The sequence below is a fragment of the Epinephelus moara genome, chromosome 13 (assembly GCF_006386435.1).
Source record: "Epinephelus moara isolate mb chromosome 13, YSFRI_EMoa_1.0, whole genome shotgun sequence".
Taxonomy (NCBI): domain Eukaryota; kingdom Metazoa; phylum Chordata; class Actinopteri; order Perciformes; family Serranidae; genus Epinephelus; species Epinephelus moara.
In genome coordinates, this window is record NC_065518.1 from 18,576,202 (window position 1) to 18,596,366 (window position 20,165).

General features: G+C 41.3%; 1 protein-coding gene across 1 annotated transcript in view; it reads right to left on the reverse strand.

Moving 5' to 3' along the window:
- LOC126400092 (protocadherin-15-like) overlaps positions 1-20,165 on the reverse strand; it is a 356,244-nt gene that overhangs the window by 68,808 nt on the left and 267,271 nt on the right. Inside the window, exons 27-29 of the mRNA XM_050060553.1 lie at positions 13,267-13,376; positions 9,802-9,942; positions 776-903 (exon numbers count right to left, since the gene is read on the reverse strand). Of these exons, the coding sequence (XP_049916510.1) occupies positions 776-903; positions 9,802-9,942; positions 13,267-13,376 (379 nt within the window). The remainder of the gene's footprint in view (positions 1-775; positions 904-9,801; positions 9,943-13,266; positions 13,377-20,165) is intronic.

The following is a 20,165-nucleotide window of genomic DNA, read 5'->3' on the forward strand; positions in this document are numbered from 1 at the left end:
CAATGTCAATCGGTTGCTATAGCGCCCCCCTTTGGCCAATTGATGTAATATTGCTTCATTCGCATCCTCCCATGACCCTCTACCACTGTGCCAAATTTCACATGGATTGACCAAGTCAGTGAGGAGAAAAACGTGGAACAGACACACAGACACACAGACAGAGTTTTCGTCATTGTATAGTAAGATAGATAACTTTTTGCCCCCTAGTGTTTCCAAGTGGTATTACTGTTAACACAGCTGTCGCAAAGACAATTGGATCCACTTTTTCTCAGAGACAAGACTCTTTCGTTTTCGCCAAGTAAGGTTTCCAGTAGGGGTGAGCAATATGGCCCCAAAATAATATCACAATATTTCATGGTATTTTTGCGATAACCATATTCTTGATTTAAAGATATAATTCCTAAACATATAGCCTTATTTTATGATGATGGCACTTTAACTACATTTTGATATTGTGGGAAAAATTCTCTCTCTTTGTATCCAGACAAATGTTCTTGTTTTTAGCCCGGCAGAAGTAGCTTGAAGACATCTGTTGGTTTTTTGAGACTAGATATTTTTTACTTGTTTTAAAAAGCTAAATTTTATTTTGGAAGATAATTGTGCATATTCTAAGTGATCCCCCTACAGCCATTACGTTGTGCAATCAACATTTACTTCAAAAGTTAAAGTAAAAACTTGTCCGTTTCCACCTTAATTACATTATACTTTTACGTGTTTCTATATTTTATCCACTCTTAGAGTTTGGTTGTATATGTAGGTATGTGTGTGTCTGTACCTGAATTTGCAAGACGGAGGTGAAAGTTTTGGCATCCTCTGCGACCCCTCCAATGTAAAGAGACCTGGTGAAAACCGGTGGGTGGTCGTTCTCATCCTGGATGTCGATTATCACCTTAGCTGTGTTAGCTAGGACACACATAAACACACATACACAATTTGAATTACAGAAAGTAGAAAAAGGGATCTTCTGTAAAACTCGTAAAGTATTTGGGATTAAAAGCAAACAATAAAATGTAAGACATGAATTAACAAGGACAAACACAGTCATTGTGTAAATCACTCGTGTCAGACCTGCAGTTCTGAACTTGCAAGTCCAACCTGTGTCACATATCGGCAAGAAAAGCAACAACAATCGTTCAGTCCTGCAGTTGTAGACATGTTCAGGAAGAGAAAGTCACAGCTTCTGCATTCCCTGAAGGTGTTGCAAGTATTACACTTGCAGTAGCTATTACTATTTTCACTTGTCGGCGATAATATCGACATGTCTACACTACTTGTCTGAACTGGTGGTGCTGCTGCTTCCCTTTTCTATAGGTTCAAGAGGTGTGTGGCAGGTGTAACACTGGTCTGACAGTGATTGAGGAGCATCTCCTAAAAGAATATCTGCAGCCAAAGTTAGAACTCATTATCATGAGGTGATCAGCTGCATTTTGAGAAACCAAAGATGAGCAGGGACAACAGCAGGGGCAAAGAGATTTTAAGTCCTTGAAAACATGGTTTCAAATCTTAAGCATTTCTCTACAACATTTAATAGTCATGATGACTAAATCAGCAACAGTCAAAGTTTAAAATGGAGCTATTATGCTTTTTGTTATTTTCTGTTAAATATTAAATGTTACAGTGTCAGACTCCAATATTAAATGTGGCCAATATTTCAAATAATGATGTAAGCATATGTAAAATAATCCATGTCAGGAAATCTACTTTAGACCTTTATTTCTACTTTTGAGACAAGCTGATGTCAACTTGTGATGGATATCTTTACATGGTCATCAGGGGCGGACTGGCCATCTGGAGGCTCTGGAGAATCACAGGACGGCCGGCGGCCGCGACGCAGTAATCACCGTTTTTTGTTTTGTTTTGTTTTGTTTCCTTTTTCTCCCTGATAATCTACTGTTCCACGTCCAGTCCGCTAGGTGGCAGCCATTGAATTGGATGCCAGCTGGCCCATAGATATCTATGAGCCGGCCGGCCGCCAATCAAATTGAAGAAGAAGGAAGCGCATACGTCACGCAAATCGAGCAGCCGTGTGCAGCAGGTGCAGATGGGAGAGACATTACAGCCTCTTTACACTGTGATTTATCATAACTCATACCATGTCTTGTTGTGTGTTTCAGGCAGTCACCTGCATTATATTGTTCAGCAGAGAGACATCTGGACTGTGTCGTTTATTTCTCAGTGAGTATTCTACACTATGCTCTTAACACAACATCTAGTCAACATCGGTGCTATTGCTATAATTTGGAAGGTATAGTATTATGTGTTAAGATTTAAGTATTTTGACACCCGTGTCTGGGGCTGATGAGTTTCCACGCACCGGTTGTTGTGGGCTGGGCCGAGTCAAAGTCCAGGGCTGTTTTTTAGTCCCAGTCTGCCCCTGATGGTCATCTGCTTCAGGCACACTAAGTGTTTACATTACATTCACTGCTACATGTAGCTACATGCTAACGTTAGGGAGACCAGTCATCTTTGTCGTAGATGTTGTTAATTTCTCTTCTCCCTGATTCCTGATAACCTTCCTGCTGGAACACGTCAGATTGTCAGCATTTTGGATTAAAAGCTTTTATTGGTGATTTAGAAAGTAGAAAGTTGTGATATACTCCGTTAGTTACTCCACGGCTGCAACGATGGTGCCGAGACACCAAGGCCTTTGATATGGAAGACTGGGAAAAGCTGACCAATCAGAGCAGACTGGGCTTTTTAGGGAGGAAGCCTTAAAGAGAAAGGCACTAGAACAGAATGTTTCAGACAGAGGGTGAATACAGGTGCTCCAGCACAGACAGTATGAGGAAAGTAAAGTGTTTTTGAACATTAAAGCATGTAAACATTTTGTAGAAACCTGAAATACAAGCATGAACCTGAAAGTAAGTGTAATAGGCTCCCTGTAACTTTGGAAAAAACATCCTTAGGTATTATTTATTAAGATGGGACAGTATTTAATAACGTTGCCTATCATAATTATGCAGATGACACTTAAATATACATATTGCTTTCACCAGGTGATTATGGACCTGTAGAACGCCTGTGCCACTGTATTGAGCAAATAAATGATTGGATGTGTCAAAATTTTCTCCAACTCAACAGAGATAAGACCGACATAATTGTCTTTGGGCAAAAGACAGACAGTGTGTATCAGCTCTCACTTCGAAGACACCCCGTCTTTCTTGTAACTAAAAAAAACCTTGGTGTTATTTTGGACTCACATTTAAACTTCCACAGCCACATCAACTCTGTGAAGTCATCTGCCTGCTACCATTTGAAACACACTGCTAGACTCAGAGGAATAAAGCAAAGCAAGACCTTGAAAGGCTCACCCATGCCTATTATTTCCAGTAAATTAGATTACTGCAACGGTCTGTTTGTAGGACTTTCCACACAAGCTGTTTGGCAACTTTAGTTCTTTCAGAATGCTGCTGCTAGGGTCCTGAGAAAACTAGGAAAATGACCACATTACTCCAGTTCTAGAATCATTACACTAGTTACCCATCACTCCAAGAACTGATTTTAAAATCTTGCTGCTTGTGTATAAATCACTCTGTGGCTCAGCACCCAAATATCTCTCTGACATGCTTGTGACATATGAACCTTCTTGGAACCTGAAGACATCTGGGGCTGGCCTAGTGACCGTCCAAAGAGTCAGAACAAAACATGATGAAGTAGCGTTTTTTTATCATGCAGCATAACCTGGAGTAACCTCCCAGATGATGTTAGACAAGCCCCGACTCTGACATCTTTGCACCTTCTTTAATGGTGATTTTTTCAAAATTGCACATCACTTAGTAATTAATTTTGCCTTTTATATCTTTTTTCTCATTGCTCCTTCCTGTATTATGTTTTATACTTTATTGCTCTGAAAAGCACTTTGAACTGCCCTTTTGTATGAAATGCTCTATACAAATAAAGCTGCCTTGCCTTGCCTTGTTAAGACAAATTCCGAAAATGTGCTGTGAGAAATATAACCAACTGTTGAATAGGGATGCTGCTGCAGAGGTGATCCTGCTCTGAACCATTTGACCACATTTTTAAAATATATGCATCAATAATCTTACTAGTCATGACATTGTGGTCGTTTCAAGCCAAACATCTTCAAAAATACTTTCTATGGCAAGATTCAAAATCAAGTTTCGCATCAGTCACACTGTAAGTGGTATTTTGAATTATGCACACAAACTGAATGGAAAAATCTATTTTGAATGATCAATAAAAGACGAAATGTTACTGTCATTCTTCCGAGCTACACTTTCAATATGGGACAAAGCTTTGTGCCAGTGAGCCTCTTGTCATTCATATTCAGTGGTTGCAACTTGGAATGACTCACATTCAGTCTTATCTGTCCAAAAACAGGGAGTTGTGAGTCACACCCACGTAAAACTGCAACACAATACATCAACCAAAGTCTGTGAAAGGGCGAATCATGTGTCAGAGGGAAAGAACAAATCCCAGGATTGTGTGAACTGCTCAAGTTTTTACTCCAAAAAGACAAAGGAAGAAAAAAAAATCACATTAAAAACTTTGGCACGCAAAAAGAAAAACACAAACAAACAAGCAGATGCAAACATTAATCTTCTTATCTACAACAGCAATTGAGACACCACACCGAAACATCTATTTACGATTCCAACCTTAACTTGAGTTAGAGAACTGGATTAACACATTGTTAGAATCTTATTGATTTGATGCTTGATTAAAATGCGTAGCAAAAATAATGGAAGGAGATTTGCTAATGACTACAGTGATTTGTAGTTTTAATCCCTGCAGAATGCTTAAATTCAAATAGCTGGATGAAATGAGAATAGCATGTGGTAAACACCATAATTAAAGAAGAAAGGGGAAACCCGGGGAGCTGAGCATCAATTAAGAAGAGCTCAGATTTGTTTTGAAGGAAAGAGAAAAGAGAGAAATACCAGCAGATACAGGCAGTTAGAAAAAGGCAGAGAAAAGAGACGGCAAATTAAAAGGACAGAGGGGAAAGAATGAGGGACTAATTAGAGTCATTTTCACTTCAGTTATAATTTCAATTAAAACTGTTCAAACTGTTAAAAACTAGGTTTTTCCACCCACATGCAACTGAAGGAAATATTGTTTTTGAATGGACTGAAATGAGAATAAAATGAAAGAAAATTAAGACAGAGCAAAGAAAGGAAGAAGAGCAAAAATATATAATGTGAAAAATTCAAAGAATTTAAAGATATACTATGCAGCATTTTCCTGAAAAACAATATATGAAGTCATACAATAGTAATCGGCGGCACGGTGGTGTGGTGGTTAGCCGTGTCGCCTCACAACAAGAGGGTCCCTGGTTCGATCCCAGGAGAGAGCCCTTCTGTGCGGAGTTTGCATGTTCTCCCCCTGTCAGCATGGGTTCTCTCTGGGTACTCCGGCTTCCTCCCACAGTCCAAAGACATGCAAATTAATTGGTGACTCTAAATTGTCCGTAGGTGTGAATGTGAGCATGAATAGTCTGTCTCTATGTGTCAGCTGAGATAGGCTCCAGCCCCCCGCGACTCTCTAGAGGATAAGCGGTTACGAAAATGGATGCATGGACAAAAGTAACCATTACCAATCACTAGAATTGTGGCGGTGTATTTTTCTGCTGAGACTCAGCCTGTATTTTCTTAACGTGGTATGTTCGACACGTTCTTGGCACAGAGCGCAGGTGAGGTCAGAACTTTATAAAAAAGTGGTGACCAGGTAGCAGCACGTATGGCATGGAAGCTTAAAAAATAGTCGGCCAAAAAAAAAAACAACTCGGCGAAATGCCAAGCGGACAAAGCTCATTCCACACTGTGAGTGCACCTAAGGTTAGCGTTCACTTTCACTGGTGCATGTTTTTACAAACAGTAACTGACAATTCCTGCATAGTGGCACGCAACAGTCTGGGCACCCCTGTTAAACATTGTCTGAGAGTTTAAACGTCTTAGGGTGCCCAGACTGTTGCATGGTGCTCCTTTCTTGTTTAAAATGTAACAAAAAAACACGTTTCAACTTTAACCTCATATCTTTTGGAGATCTCTTCATCTTCTACTCACTAAATTACTCGCAGTAAACAAATGTTTGCATGTCACTGTACCTAGAAATGTAGGGATGGGAATTGATATGATTTTATTGATACTAATGCCATTATCGATTTTACCCACCGCTCGGATTCTTTATTGACTGAAGTCTGAACTCAGCATGGATGAAATGAGAGAATATTTGTAAGCTACTCATTTATTGCAAAAACCATCATCTCTAACAAAGAAGTGGCTCTGTTTCCAGGGCTGCTGGCCATTTGGGTGCCCTATGTGCAATTGCTTTGTTGTCCTGTCCTGTCCTTTCCTGTCCTGTCAGAGCCATTACTGTAAAAATAAACTTAAATGAATAATATGAAAAACAGTACTGTCCCATTTGTCACACAAAATAGAAGAAAAGTCCCACACTTTATGATTCTGCAGAGACAGTATATTCTCCACTACAGAAGAACTACAGAACAGGCATTTTTCAGCAGTTGCAGGAGGCTCTACAGAGGCACACGTCTGTGGCTGCAAGGTCGTTAATGAGGTCATTATATGACAGCTTCTGAGCAAGCTCTGCATTGATGCTGGTGACAGAAAGACCACCAGATGTTCCTGTCTCATTGTTGAACGCAGGCTTGTTTTAATGAGCTTAAGTTTCAAAAAACTTCACTCAGCAGAGGCAACTGACTGTATTATTGACTCTAATAATAAGTGCTGTGTTCACCCCTTTTCAACAGTCCTGGGCTGGCTTGGCTTGGACAGCAGGGATTTGCATTTCCATTACAACAGGGCTACCCTCTTGAAGGTGTGTCTTGAACTGATGATGGCTTGTCTTGAGTGATGATGTTTAAAAGCAGAGTGCTGATCCACGGCTAAAGTCCCCTGTTATTGGTACTGCATGTGTTTTCCCACATCAGGCCAGGTGAAGTTTACCTGTTGGAGGTGAGCTGTTTGCAGAGGTGCAGTAAGAGCCTGTTGTCTGCAGCTCTTCATCAACATCTCACTGTGTCTGTTTCTGCTTTCACTTTCCTCCCTGCCATATTATGAGACTTCATTGAAGAGAAGTCACTAATAAAGTTACGCCACTTTGGTAATAACACTTTTAATTTCTTGTGGATTCTTCACAATAAAAGTCCCTCATTATTTTGGTATGTAAAAACTTTTATTGTGAAACAACAAAATAAGGAAATGTTGAGTTTTCGAGCAGCAACTTCACACAACTTCTAATATGGCTGATAGCGAACATGAAACAGTAAAATAAAACAGATAAAAGTAAAAGCAAGGTGGAGGGGAGAAACTAAACTCCAAACCACAGAGATTCAGTTAGAAGCTACAAAAGTACTGAGAGCTGAACACAGAGACTTCAAAAAACGCCTTTCTCTCTGGTCTCCTGCAGACAGAGGGGAGGAGAGTCTCATAACACACAGGCTTGCTTGGGGGGAGAAGGGGGATGGTCAGGGATTGGCCAGCTTTTGGACCTACTCCTGAGAATGTCCATCTCTGGCACGGCATGGTGTGGCCCGCCACGTCTAAATTGACAATGGAAACACAAATCGGCACAGCATGGCTTTACTTGGTGCGGCCAAGAGCGACAATGGAAAAAGGGTATAAAACCATCAACAACACAGCTCCAACCATGTTGTGTCTGAGAGGGCCTTAACTGGGAGAGCTAATGCAATACATGTAATTATGATTGATGATGATCATATTAAGCTGTTTTGGTGTCCCCTCTGGCACTGGAGCCCTACGCACAGCGCGTGCTGCACATGCCCTTACAGGCGGCTACTTTTATTTCATTACATTCATTCAATTTCATTCACAGCACATGCCGATTTGAGCGTTGCATGTGCAGTATTCTATAAATCAAAGTGCACAGCCTGGAAGCAGCTCTGTTGTCATCTTTCTATGTGAAATGAAGCTACACTTTGGACTGTTTCCTCCTCTCTGCTATGACTCGTTCTTGTTGCAGGTTTCCAGCAGTGTAGATGCATGAGCGTGACCTTGCTGTTCTTTAATGCTCAACTGTCAGAAAAACACGCTGGCATCAATTAAAAGAACTGATAAATAGGGCTGCCCCCTGATAGTCGACCAAACGTTAGTTGACCAGAAAGGTCATTAGTCAGCAAGATTTCATTGGTCGTTTAATTGCAGAAAAACAAAACAAAACAATAAACAAGCAAACGTGAGACTCTTTTAGGAGCTGCGTCTTGTCAAAATAAATCAAACCCTATATGACTGGACCATGTGGGAATTTAATTTGAAAGGACAGACACAGGAAGAGGCCATGCTCAGCATTCAGACAGGAGTCACGTTACAAACCAATCACAGCCAATCCCTTCTTCCATAAAAATTCAGTCTGATAAATACAGAAAAGTTGATCATGTTAGTGCAGGGCTACCCAGAGCTTTACATCTGTCCCACAGACGATAGGCCTACACACTTGTAAACAGCACCTGGAAGAAGATCAGCTGTGCTCTCAGGATCTCAGGTAAATAGGCTATACTATGCTTGTTAAGGTTGCTTAGGAACCTCAGACGCAAGCTGCCGCTGCGTTCTTGAAAGCCGGCACAGAAAAGGCACAACAGTAGTGCCAAGCGCCTGACCTCTCATTTTCCAGGCGGTTATAGAAGGTGCATGTGTACGGCCCCTAATTTCCAGGGCTGGTACCTGCGGTTATTCCACAGGCTAGTTAATAACATGTCGTGCACTTGTAGATAAAATATAGGCCTATATTAATGAAGGGTCATTAGTACGGTTTTGTATTTCTCTGCAATGTAGCACAGTGTTAACAATGTTACTGATACTATTCTTTCTCACACCTTGAACTCAAACCATTGTGTTGCCCGCCTAAATATAATCATTTAATAATTAGCCTACATTAATATGGTAAACATTCAGGCGACTAGTTGACTAATGGCCCTAAATGATGACTGCTGGTCGACAAGGAGGCAGGGGGCAACCCTACTGATGAGCTCAGAAGCATACGATTCTGATGAATCAGAAAACTAGTTCTGGATTCCCAACCCTACCTTGAAAGATGTGCGTAGTTAAAGGCAGGTTCGGTACAATGTAACACTGACCTGACCTGCACAGATCATCCTGTGCCAATGTTTGGGATAGAGTATCTGAGGAAATGTTACAGCTCTACAGATAAAATCTACAATCTTCCAAACTGCACACCAGCTTTATGTGGCCACTTTGATCTTTGCAAACATGCTTGATATTTGAGAGATAAATTCTAGGCAGTTACATAACTACATATTATGTGTGTAACACCTATGATAGCCAATGAGACACAAATCTAGAAGGAGGAGGAAAGGCAAGCATTTTAAAACAGCAGCGGAGAAGAGAGCGAGCTGGTGTAGCCTACAGGGTTGATCGGCACCTGAGAGAGAGGAAAAGGCTGCTTGAAAGGTAACAACAGCAGCTGAGGCCCAATATAACATGTCTTCCAAGACATAACTGTAAAGACAAGGTGAAGAGTTGAAGAGAACTTGTACAAGGTAAAAGCAGAGAGAGCTCCAGAGAGAATGAGAGTGAGATAAGTGTGTGAGCCAGAGCGAAAGCTGAAGCCTGTGGCAAGTTTATCTTAACAATATCATGTAGTGGGTGATGCACTGTTATTTTTTAATCCTTCAGTGTGTGTGTGTGTGTGTGTGTGTGTGTGTGTGTGTGTGTGTGTGAGTGTGTGCGTGTGTGTAATTAGAGAGAAGAAAATCTGTGAAATTTGCGGTGATGCAATCCGATGTCAAAAGTTAGCCCTGTAATCTTGAAAGAGGAGAGCTCACAAACACGACCACGCACTTACTCTTTGAGGGAACTCGGAGGTTCGAGGACACCACTCTCATGGAGTCGGCTTCCACCTTCAGAACGTAGGAGGAGTTGGCCTCATAGTCCAGGGGCTTGGCAGTGGAAATCACTCCTGTCGTTTCATTTAATGCAAACACACCTGGAGACACGGAGAGATAAAGAAAGACAGCGAGAGCGGGGGAGGTAGGATGAAAGGAACAGGGAGCAAAATATAGAAGGAAAAGGTCAAAGAGGGAGACAGAGGGATTTTCTTTTACTCTCTTGTATAAAGCAGTCGGATGGTGAGTGGGAAGTTTTACAGAGTGAGAAGGAGGTGTTTGCATAGGAGGTATTTTAAACATTATTTCAATAAGAAGCTTCAGCATATGACATATGAGCAACCCATTACTGTTCGGCCCCATTTACACTTGACATTTCATAAAGCCCAGGTGCAATTTAATCTCTTTTGTTTACCCTTAGCTACATCTCATATGAATCTGAGATCAGGTCTTGTTTCCCCAGACTAAATGCAAGTCAGCGAAGGCCCAGTCCAGGTGGTGGTGGTATTACACCTTAAGCTGTTTGGTTATGGTAAACAACAGCAGATTAAAAATAACTTGTAGAGTTTAGCCACAACAGGGTGTCTACAGGTATCAGGCAGTTAAATTTAATACTTTTTAAGACCCTGTCAGGGCAACCTCTTGACCAAATTTAGGACAAATTCTTGGACAAATCATGTTTTACTTATCAAAGCATCGCAGGTAAGTAGTATATTATGTGGTATTGTGCAGAGGTCAGTGTTATGTAGGTTTATGGTTATTAGAGTGAGTTAAAGTGACACTAACCTTTCTGGAAATTTTACGCTTTTCTTAGTTTAGGTTAAAATGCTATTAATAAGCTGATGGCACACTAAAATGTAAGTGAATTCCACCAGAGATACAAACTCATAATTATACCATTCTCATATGTTCTAAGAAAACTCCGACCAATCGTTGCATTCGGATGCAATGACTGGCCGAGCGTCCTGTATGTCTTCCCCGCGTGGAGGCCTCCGACTGTACTGACGTAACCGTTCGCATCCAGGTAAGTTTCAAAACTCCGGGGTTGTGTTTGACTGTGGTAACAGGTAACGTTATGTTTAGTTTGCTTCTAATATAACATATAACGTTATATGACAACACAGCATCCGGTTGCTAATGGATAACGTTACCCTACTGTAGCGTAGCCTCTGAAACATTCATCTTCCTTGTGCGTTTCCACTTACTAGTAACGTTAACGCTACTATCTAATGTTAGCACTGTAACCTTATTCTAAACTCATCAGTCATCACTTAGCACTGTAACCTTATTCTAAACTCATCAGTCATCACTGACTCCGGTTGAGTTTTAAAACTCCGGGGTTGCATTTGACTGTCTTTGTTGTAACATTACACTCGCTCTCCTCTTCCGTGTATCTAACGTTACCTTGCCAACGCCTACGTCTATCATGGACGTAATGAGGACGTAATGGAGGAGGGGGGAGTAGGCCTTTGGAGGGAGGTGGAGTTGTGGATGTTCATATTTTTTCTAAGTGCTGTGTGAAATGCAAGGAAGGTAAGAGTTGCTTTAAGACGATCTACCCTGTGCCAACAGGTAAGTGCAAGTATTTTTTAGAGATTTATAACATTAGAAATGTGGAATTTTATATAGAAAGGCTTCATTCATTTTCACAAAAAGATATTAAATACATGAAATTAGATAAAATGTTAGTGGTAGTTTAGACCTCACAAATTCAAATGTTAGACTTTTTAATGACTTTTAAGGCCTTACTTGTATAACACTGAATTTACGGCTCTTATTCGGTTGCAGCTCCAAGTGCTCTTTTTCTATTTGTTTCCTCTTTCATTAAGCCATCACTGCTATTGTGTGTCAGATTAAATTAGTCAGGCTGGGACATACTTCTGTATTGAACATTCGGGGACAGCTACGGTCACGTGGATGCATACATGGTTCTATCCATAGTACAACAAAGGGTCCATGTCGGCCCCCAGCAGTAAACTGGAGGGCTGGGAGGTGAGATTACCGTCTTCCTATACTGCCGACATCAAAAGTAAAACTAAGAAGATGCTGCTGGGTCTGGAATATATTGTTTGAGTGCAACACAAAAGCAGTGGGGAAGCAAAGAGTTCATCCAGACAGTTTTACTCTTGAATGACAAATAGGTTTGATGTACAGGAGAGAAGCTAATCCCTTTTTTGGTATCCACATTTTAGGATCGATGTGCCCACCCCTACAGGACACTCATAGATCAGTCATTGATCAGGGATCAGATAAACACGACATGTCATGCCTTTCGTATGAGCAGACGTATTGAAATCACTGGAGACACTTTAAGAGTATATCTATGATTCTGAGTCTGGGGAAGGATTGTCTGGACACAGTTCTCAACACGAAGGTGGCTAAACTGGCGGCTAGTGGCTTATGGTGCTACCTTAGAGCTGTCATTGTTATCTGAGGGGAAACCACAGGATAAGTGCCACGCTTTCGCAAAGACGCAGTGCCAATATCAGTGGTAACTGCTGTATGAGCGCAATGCAGAGTGGTTGCAATTAGCTAGCCAGTGAGATACACACAGGGACTTCCATGAGCTTACATGCATGCCTGGCCAAACTGTCTACCACAACGAACAACAGAGAAGCTTGTGTAACAACACGCACACAGGGAGTGTGACCTCATTCTCTGCTCTACTGTTCCCTGAGCCACCTCTTGAAATGTTCTGGGCAAGTGGATTTCAATCTGTCTTTAATGCTTCTAGGTTGTATTTTCACTTGGCTAAGTATAAATTAAAGTGCAGCTTGGGCTGTATATTTCTGACAGTAGGACCAAAGCCTGACCAAAGTCCGAGAGAGTAGTGCTCAAGCCCAATCCGAATCCGCCTGGCATTCTGGTTTTTCATGTCGGAACCCAACCCGCACCTGATACAGTTAATGTACGGAAAAAAATGATTGCTCACTTGATCGCAGTTGAAAACATGAAGGTGAACACGTTTACACTGCTGCGCCCATTTCTTTGTGTCACTTTGACAAAAAGGTGACATAGCGAGGAAGCAGTTGGTTGGTTAAGATATAGTGTAAAGCAGGCTATGTCAAGAAGGCCGAACCCAAACCTGGCCTGGCCCATCGCGTCCTGACAGGCTCAGGTCGGGTATCTGCAATCTAGTGTAAATGTGTTACTGGTGAGTCACCCTTCAATTTACGTAGGTGATTTTTTGTAATTTGGGAAAGATAACAAAGATTGTATTTTAGCTGAGCCACACATGTCCACTGTTGCTCTGTCACCACACAACCGGGAACTTTGCCACAGTAATAAGATAATAGCTGCTGATAAGCTTATAACTACACACTGAATGGTAATAGTGAAGTAGCAACTTTATCAGTGGTCATACCCAGGCAGTGAATCCAGCCAACTCCACAACTGACAACAAGCACTACTCTGAGTACACTCACCTCCCTGGTTGCCTTCCATGATGGAGTAGATGATAGTTTGATTGACAGCAGCCGCCATGATGGCTCCCACTGGGGTTCCAACAGCAGCCTCCTCGCTCACTGGTGGAAACCTGGGAATGGATCAGTCAATCAATATCAACTGATAAGAAAATTAAATATGTATATGTAGACTGTGGGCCCACTTCCTCTCAAGGGTCGACTGCAATTTGGCAAGTTATAAACAAGTGAGAGTTAAATCTGTCAAACACGTCCAAATTTTTTTCTCCTTCATGCTGATAGCTTCCTGTACCTCGACTTTACCCCAAAAGATAAAAGTGTATGTAAACAGTCTTCACATTCAAAGAGTTACTCAGAGGATATAGCGATCACATGGAAAGTTGTTCTTGTGTTAAGAGATGAAGTGAGAGTTGGCTGCTGAACAACAACCTTTTTAAAGCAGGTAATAAACAAATTCACTTCACCACTACATGTATTCTTCTTCTCCATTTAAATTTCTGACAACATAGATCATCAATTAACTGCTGTTGTCCAGGCAACTATCAATTGTTGGATGCTGAGTGTCAGACTAATAACAGTCGAAGCGGTCAAAGCAGTATCTCACAACTACCACACACTGATGACTCAAAAATAAATACAGTGAGTAGTTCACTCGAGTTGATCCTCACAACACACTGGAATGACCTGTGTCCAGTGTTTGGCTGGTAAATGGTGATGGACTTGGACTCTTATAGCCCCTTTTTAGTCTCCAACGACTCAGAGCGACCTCATTCACACACACAATCACACACTGTTGTCCGAGGCTACCATACAAGGTGCCACCTGCTACTCAGTTCAGACACTCCCACACACTCACATTGAGTGCACAGGCACAGCCATCAAGAGCAATATGGGGTTCTATATCTTGCTCAGGGATACTTTAACATACTGACTGGAGGAGCCGGGGATCAAACCGCCCATCCCCCCCATCCCCCAACAATCCTTTCCCAGCTCAAGAGCAAAGTAATGATAAATGACTAAAATAAATAAAAATGACTGAATAACATACATTACATTGCATACATTAGGTGTACAACTAATTTAAAATAGATAAAGACATAAATGAAAAACATGTTAACCTAATCCTGTCTGCATCCTAGAAGATCACAATCCAAAATGCATGTACCCACGCTGTTACATCCCCACACAGAGTTGTGTCTACACAATAAATGCATCAATATGCATGTCGCTGTGTATAGATATATATACCCCAAAACAATCAACACTTATCTTTCTCCAGTCATACTTCCCATACTGTAGTATAATGGTAAAGATTGCACTGTTTTGAAGTGGGAGATAAGAGGCTGCCAGTGTTTCGAAAACTTCTCCAAACCACAGATTTTTTGATTAGTGGATAACCCACTCTACCTCCTAAGCCCCAGTACAAAATAAGATGCAAATTAATTTAGAAGATCTTTGGTTTGCTTTGGAAAAAAAGGCTGGTGATAATTAGGGCTTCAACTGTCAATCGGTAAATTGTCATACAATAGTGAAGATCATAACTTTCTTGGGCCCAAGGTGAGGTCTTCAAAAGCATGGAGTTAAAGCTTCATAAATCATTTGTGTTTAAAAAAAAAAAAAGACTAGTTGATAATAAAAACAGTTAAGTCAGGAAAACTTTAGTACTTTATTTCCATTTGCAGTATCATATTTGGCGGTATGGCTCTGTTCTGGGGCCTCTCTGCCTTTCCTCGGGCCTACGCAGAAAGCCTCTTCCACGCGCCTACGTGGAAAGCCTAAGGCGGAGAGAGCACCTGTCTGCCCTTCCACGTGCAAACAAGGAAAGCCTGAGGCAGAGAAAGCAAACCTCCCTGCCCTTCCATGTGCAAACAAGGAAAGCCTGAGGCAGAGAGAGCAAACCTCCCTGCCCTTCCACGTGCAAACAGGGAAATTCTGAGGCAGAGAGAGCAAACCAAAATGGCACTGATAAGTCAGACAAAGCATGAAAAAGAGGAGCTGGGGTGGAGGCGGCTTGCAGAGGTAGGCAGGCCAGAGCAGTTTAAATAGGGCACCCTGAATGAGATTTGCCAATTGGTTGCATAGAAAGAAATCATGTGATCTATCAGCTGACTCCGTTCTATCAATCAGCTGCTCTATCGGTTGACTGGGCTGTTTGAGATCAGCTGATGTAACTGGGATGTGAGCTGAGCTTGACATTGTGTCCTGCGTAGACTAACACTATGCTCAATTTACTGGTTCATTTTCTGTTAATCAACTTGTAGATTAATAAAGTAATTGCAGTCCTCAATGTACTAAAGGAAATACAGCCCACTGCATGGTCCTTTAAGATGGTGTACATTTTGTTGGTATAAATCTTGGTCTGATCCAGTACATTTGGAACAGTGTGTCTGACAGGCCCTATTAACAGCCTTAGCCAGGCAGTGAAATTACACCATCAACAGCTTTCAAAGAGAACCCAAGCATGGTCTTGTTTTTGTCCACCTGCCTCTCATTGCATGTGGTGGGCAGTTTTCCCTGCTTACAGCCCTGACAGATTTTCTCAGAATCTGGCAACCCTCAAATTTCCAGCAGATTTCGCTCCATTAAATAAACCCAGTCCAGTCATTAGGCCAACCGTCACAGCTGGCTAAACATTATAACATGGGCTACCAACTGGCTAAGCTATCAAGTAATCACAATGTGATGAATGGGACTGTTGGGGAGAGGCAGAGAGAGAGTGTGTGTGTTGATGCTAACTTCCAGCTCAGTCCATTGCACCTCTAACCACCTGCTCTACCCAAACAACCAAAACAAGCAAATACGTCATAAACCTGAACTTTAATGAATGGATATAGATTTAAATGGGGGGGAAATATCGTGATATTGCAGCTTGAGGAGGTTTAAACTGCAGCAGCTGAAGCAAATCATTTACATACATTGAAAATAGATACATACCAGCCCTGTTCACAGCATACATTTTGAGTTGTCATTGGAGGAAAAGCACAGGTGTTACGAATAACATTAACAACTGCTCTGTTCTAAGTGTCCCAGTGAGCCAGCATGCACAATACCAGTGCCCTGAAAGCAAAGCAGCTAAATAGCTCATTAATTTCATCATTTACACCTGTTCTTTTCCTTCTGTGGCTAAGGTCAAAATGTCTTCTGTGAAAAAGCAGCCCTGACCTTAATAACGGTAACTTTAAGCCTTGATGAAATGTAAACAGGAGAGTTATATAAAAATTCACCCCTGTACAGTTGTCATGAAGGGGGAATTAGTTACAGAGACCAACTCCTTTTCTTGTACCAGGCTGTAAACATGTTTATTTCTGCAGTTAAGTTGGGTATGTTGATGTGAGGTTGGGGATTGACCCGCTTCTGGAGTCGGCCTCAAGTGGCCATTGGATGAACTGCAGTTTTTGGCACTCCAGCGTTGGCTTCATTTTTCAGTCCCGGAGGTTGGTGCTTGTTTTTTTCCTTTTTATATTTTTGGGTTTCTGCCTTGTAAGATACACAGACACAGTAGGGCCGGGAAATATGGAGGAAATCAGGATATTTTTTACCACATACTTTAATATCGATATTACGACTATGTCTTAGGAATGACTATTGGTGCTCTCACAAAATATTTACACCATAAGATGTTTGATAAATAATCATCAGTAATGTGGATATAATGACTATCTAGTCATCCGACCACTCAAAGTGCTTTTTACACAACAAGGTACATTCTAGGGATGTAACGATTACCGATATTACGGTAAATTTCGGTTAATTTTTACACGGTAAGAATTACCGTTTATGTTTAAATTAATTGCATTATCGCGGTGGATTATCAGGACATGTAATAACAGCCTCATTCAAGTCTCGCGATGCAGGCGCTGTGTGAATGCGTAGCATGTGTAAATACAAAGAATGAAAACATGGCGGAAGGTGGTGATAGCGGCACTCAGGACATTTTCCCCCCAACTAAACTCACAAAGTCTGAGGTCTGGGCGTACTTTGGGTTTCTGAAGAATGCCAAGGGACAGCTGGTGGAGGACAACTATCCTGTGTGCAGAACATGCAGAAAGAAAGTTGCTGCGAAGGGTAGCAACACTACAAATCTGCTGGCTCATCTCCATGACCGTCATCCACAGCTTTACAGCCAATGCAAGTTATGTCATGCAAACGTCAGTTATTGTGTGAGGGACTTCGGTTTTACTGAGATTGTCATAATGTGTAACTCTCGACGTATACGGGACATTTGAGCCGTATCTGTCCTCCTAAACGGCGACTAGGTTTTCCGTTTTCGTTTAAGACACTTAAGAGCTACTAGCTGAGTAACGTAAGCTAACAGCCGTATTAGCAGCTATGTTGCTAACATTAAGTGTTTCAAAACGAAACGGAGCTGAAAACACTGAGCGGAGCCGACAGAATATAAACTGACATAATGTAACGCTAATTGAGATCAACTATGATTGAATCACTATGATTATGGTTATTGTATGGCGAGCTAGAATCGATATAGACGGCCAGTTATGCTTTCTTGATAAGCTCAAGGAAACAACATAAAACGCTGCCGTGTTAACCTTTGACCGAGAGCATGCACTCCTTTTCTCATACAGGTAATCCTCTGACTCACATGCACACTTCTAATGTGTGAATTATTCTGTGTAATGATGACCATTGCCCTTAGGGCTTTTTTGGTTTCTCCTGCACATTTGTGATATCTACTCTATATATTGTATGTCTTTTGTTCTACTCTTGCATTGTTTTGTTTTATATATATTTTTCCTCTCATGCTAATAAATAAATAATTAATATATACATTGTTTACATATTTTGCTGACTGTTAAAATGCACCAGACAAATAAGCTTTGCTCCTGTAATGTGTTTACATATTTTGTTAATTTAAAATAAAATTTTCTGTTGCTGTGCCAATCCCTTGCCCCTTTAATGTGAAAGTTTCATTTTAATATAAGATTTTGGCTGTTAACATTTTGGTATGATAAGGAAGGTACAAGATTTAGTGAAGTTATTTCAATGTATCTATTTTTTGGACATTTGACAGCGCTTAAAAAAATATCGCAATATTATCGTTTACCGTGATAATTTGGTCACTATAATCGAGATATCAAATTTTCCATATCGTTACATCCCAAGTAAATTCACGCACACATTTATACACTGGTGTGCAAGGCTACCATACAAGGTGCCACATGCTCCTCAGTTTGTAACACAGTCACACACTGATGGAACAGTCATCAGTAACAATTTGGGGTTGAGTATCTGCTCAAGGATACTTCACCATGCAGACTGGAGGAGCCGGGGATGGAACCGCTGATATTCTGATTAGTGGACCACCTGCTCTACCTCTGAGCCAGAGTCGCCGTAATAGAACAGCTAGAGCAGTCTAAGTTCAGAAAATTACATCACTTTATTGGATCAGGGTTTCCCATACATTCATTTATTTGTGGTAGCCCAACATATTATTGCTGTTGCCACTACATGTTGATTTTGTATGTATATGACATGGGCATGGACAATTCCAATCACCTTTCTGTCAGCTCGGCGAAATCTGTGCTAAATTAAGGCTTTGGAAGACTTGGTGGTGCTTAAATACAGAGGAAAGATGGAAAAGAATGGGCACCAGCTGAACTAGCATCCTGCTGAGGTGCTGGAAAATAAACTGGACCTCCGTGCTGCATCAGTTTCCAATGGGATATCAGGAACTACAATAACCACGGATGCATTTAAAACTGAACTAAGACCTGGATAGAGCTATTCAGACAGAAGGCTCTTTTTCTATATGCCAATCCGACTAAGCAGGGGACGCTGGTGAGAGAAGGAGAAGGGGCGTGTGCTCTATGGTGAATAAGGACTGGTGTGACAGTAGAAATGTGAGGTGCTGTCCCATTCCTGCTGTGGATCACTGCTATACACCGTTCAGGGGCGGCTGCAGAGTGGAGCTGCACCTAATAGGGGGAAGCAACCACACGGCTGTATTGTTGAGGTCGGAATGTGTGGAGAGTAAAATCCTTCATAACCAGAAAACCCAGATTACCAGAACCATGCGGAAACACAGACGATTATAAAGCAGCAGCCAACAAAGTAAGAAGACGTAAAATAGGACAAAATCACAGGCTAAAGAAGCTGATGGGATCACATTTTACTATAATTTTACCTTTGGTTGATTGATTGATTGTATTTTTGGAGCTGGATCATTAATTTGGAGTACTGTTGGAATATATATATATGGTTGGGTAATTCAGAGCACCATGCTCCTGGAGTGCAGAGCGTACTCTGGACATAGACGGAGCAGCAGAAGGAGTAAAAATGGAACATAATCGCTCATTACTATATACTATATAATGACGAAAACTCTGTCTGTGGGTGTGTCTGTGTGTCTGTTCCACATTTTTCTCCTCACTGACTTGGTCAATCCATGTGAAATTTGGCACGGTGGTAGAGGGTCATGGGAGGATGCAAATGAAGCAATATTACATTAATTGGCCAAGGGGGGCCAAAGTATATCAACCGATTGAAATTGCAAACTTTGAATGGGCATATCTCATGCCCTGTATGTCGTAGAGACATGAAACTTTGCACAGAGATGCCTCTCCTCATGAGGAACAAATTTGCCTCAAGAACCCATAACTTCCAGTTATATAGATTTTCCGCCATTTTGTCTTTTTTGAAAAACACTGAAAATCGATCTCTTCCTAGGAAGTTGACCGATCTGCATGAAACTCGGTGAACATAATCTAGGGACCAATATCTAAAGTTCCCTCTTGGCAAAAGTTGGGAAACTTACTAAAACTGAGCTTCTATAAGGCAATGAATATTACGGAGGGCGTGGCTCATCACATAAAGGTGTATAACATCTCAAGGGTTTCACCGATCACCACGCAACTTTGTAGGCATATGACCACACATAATCTGAG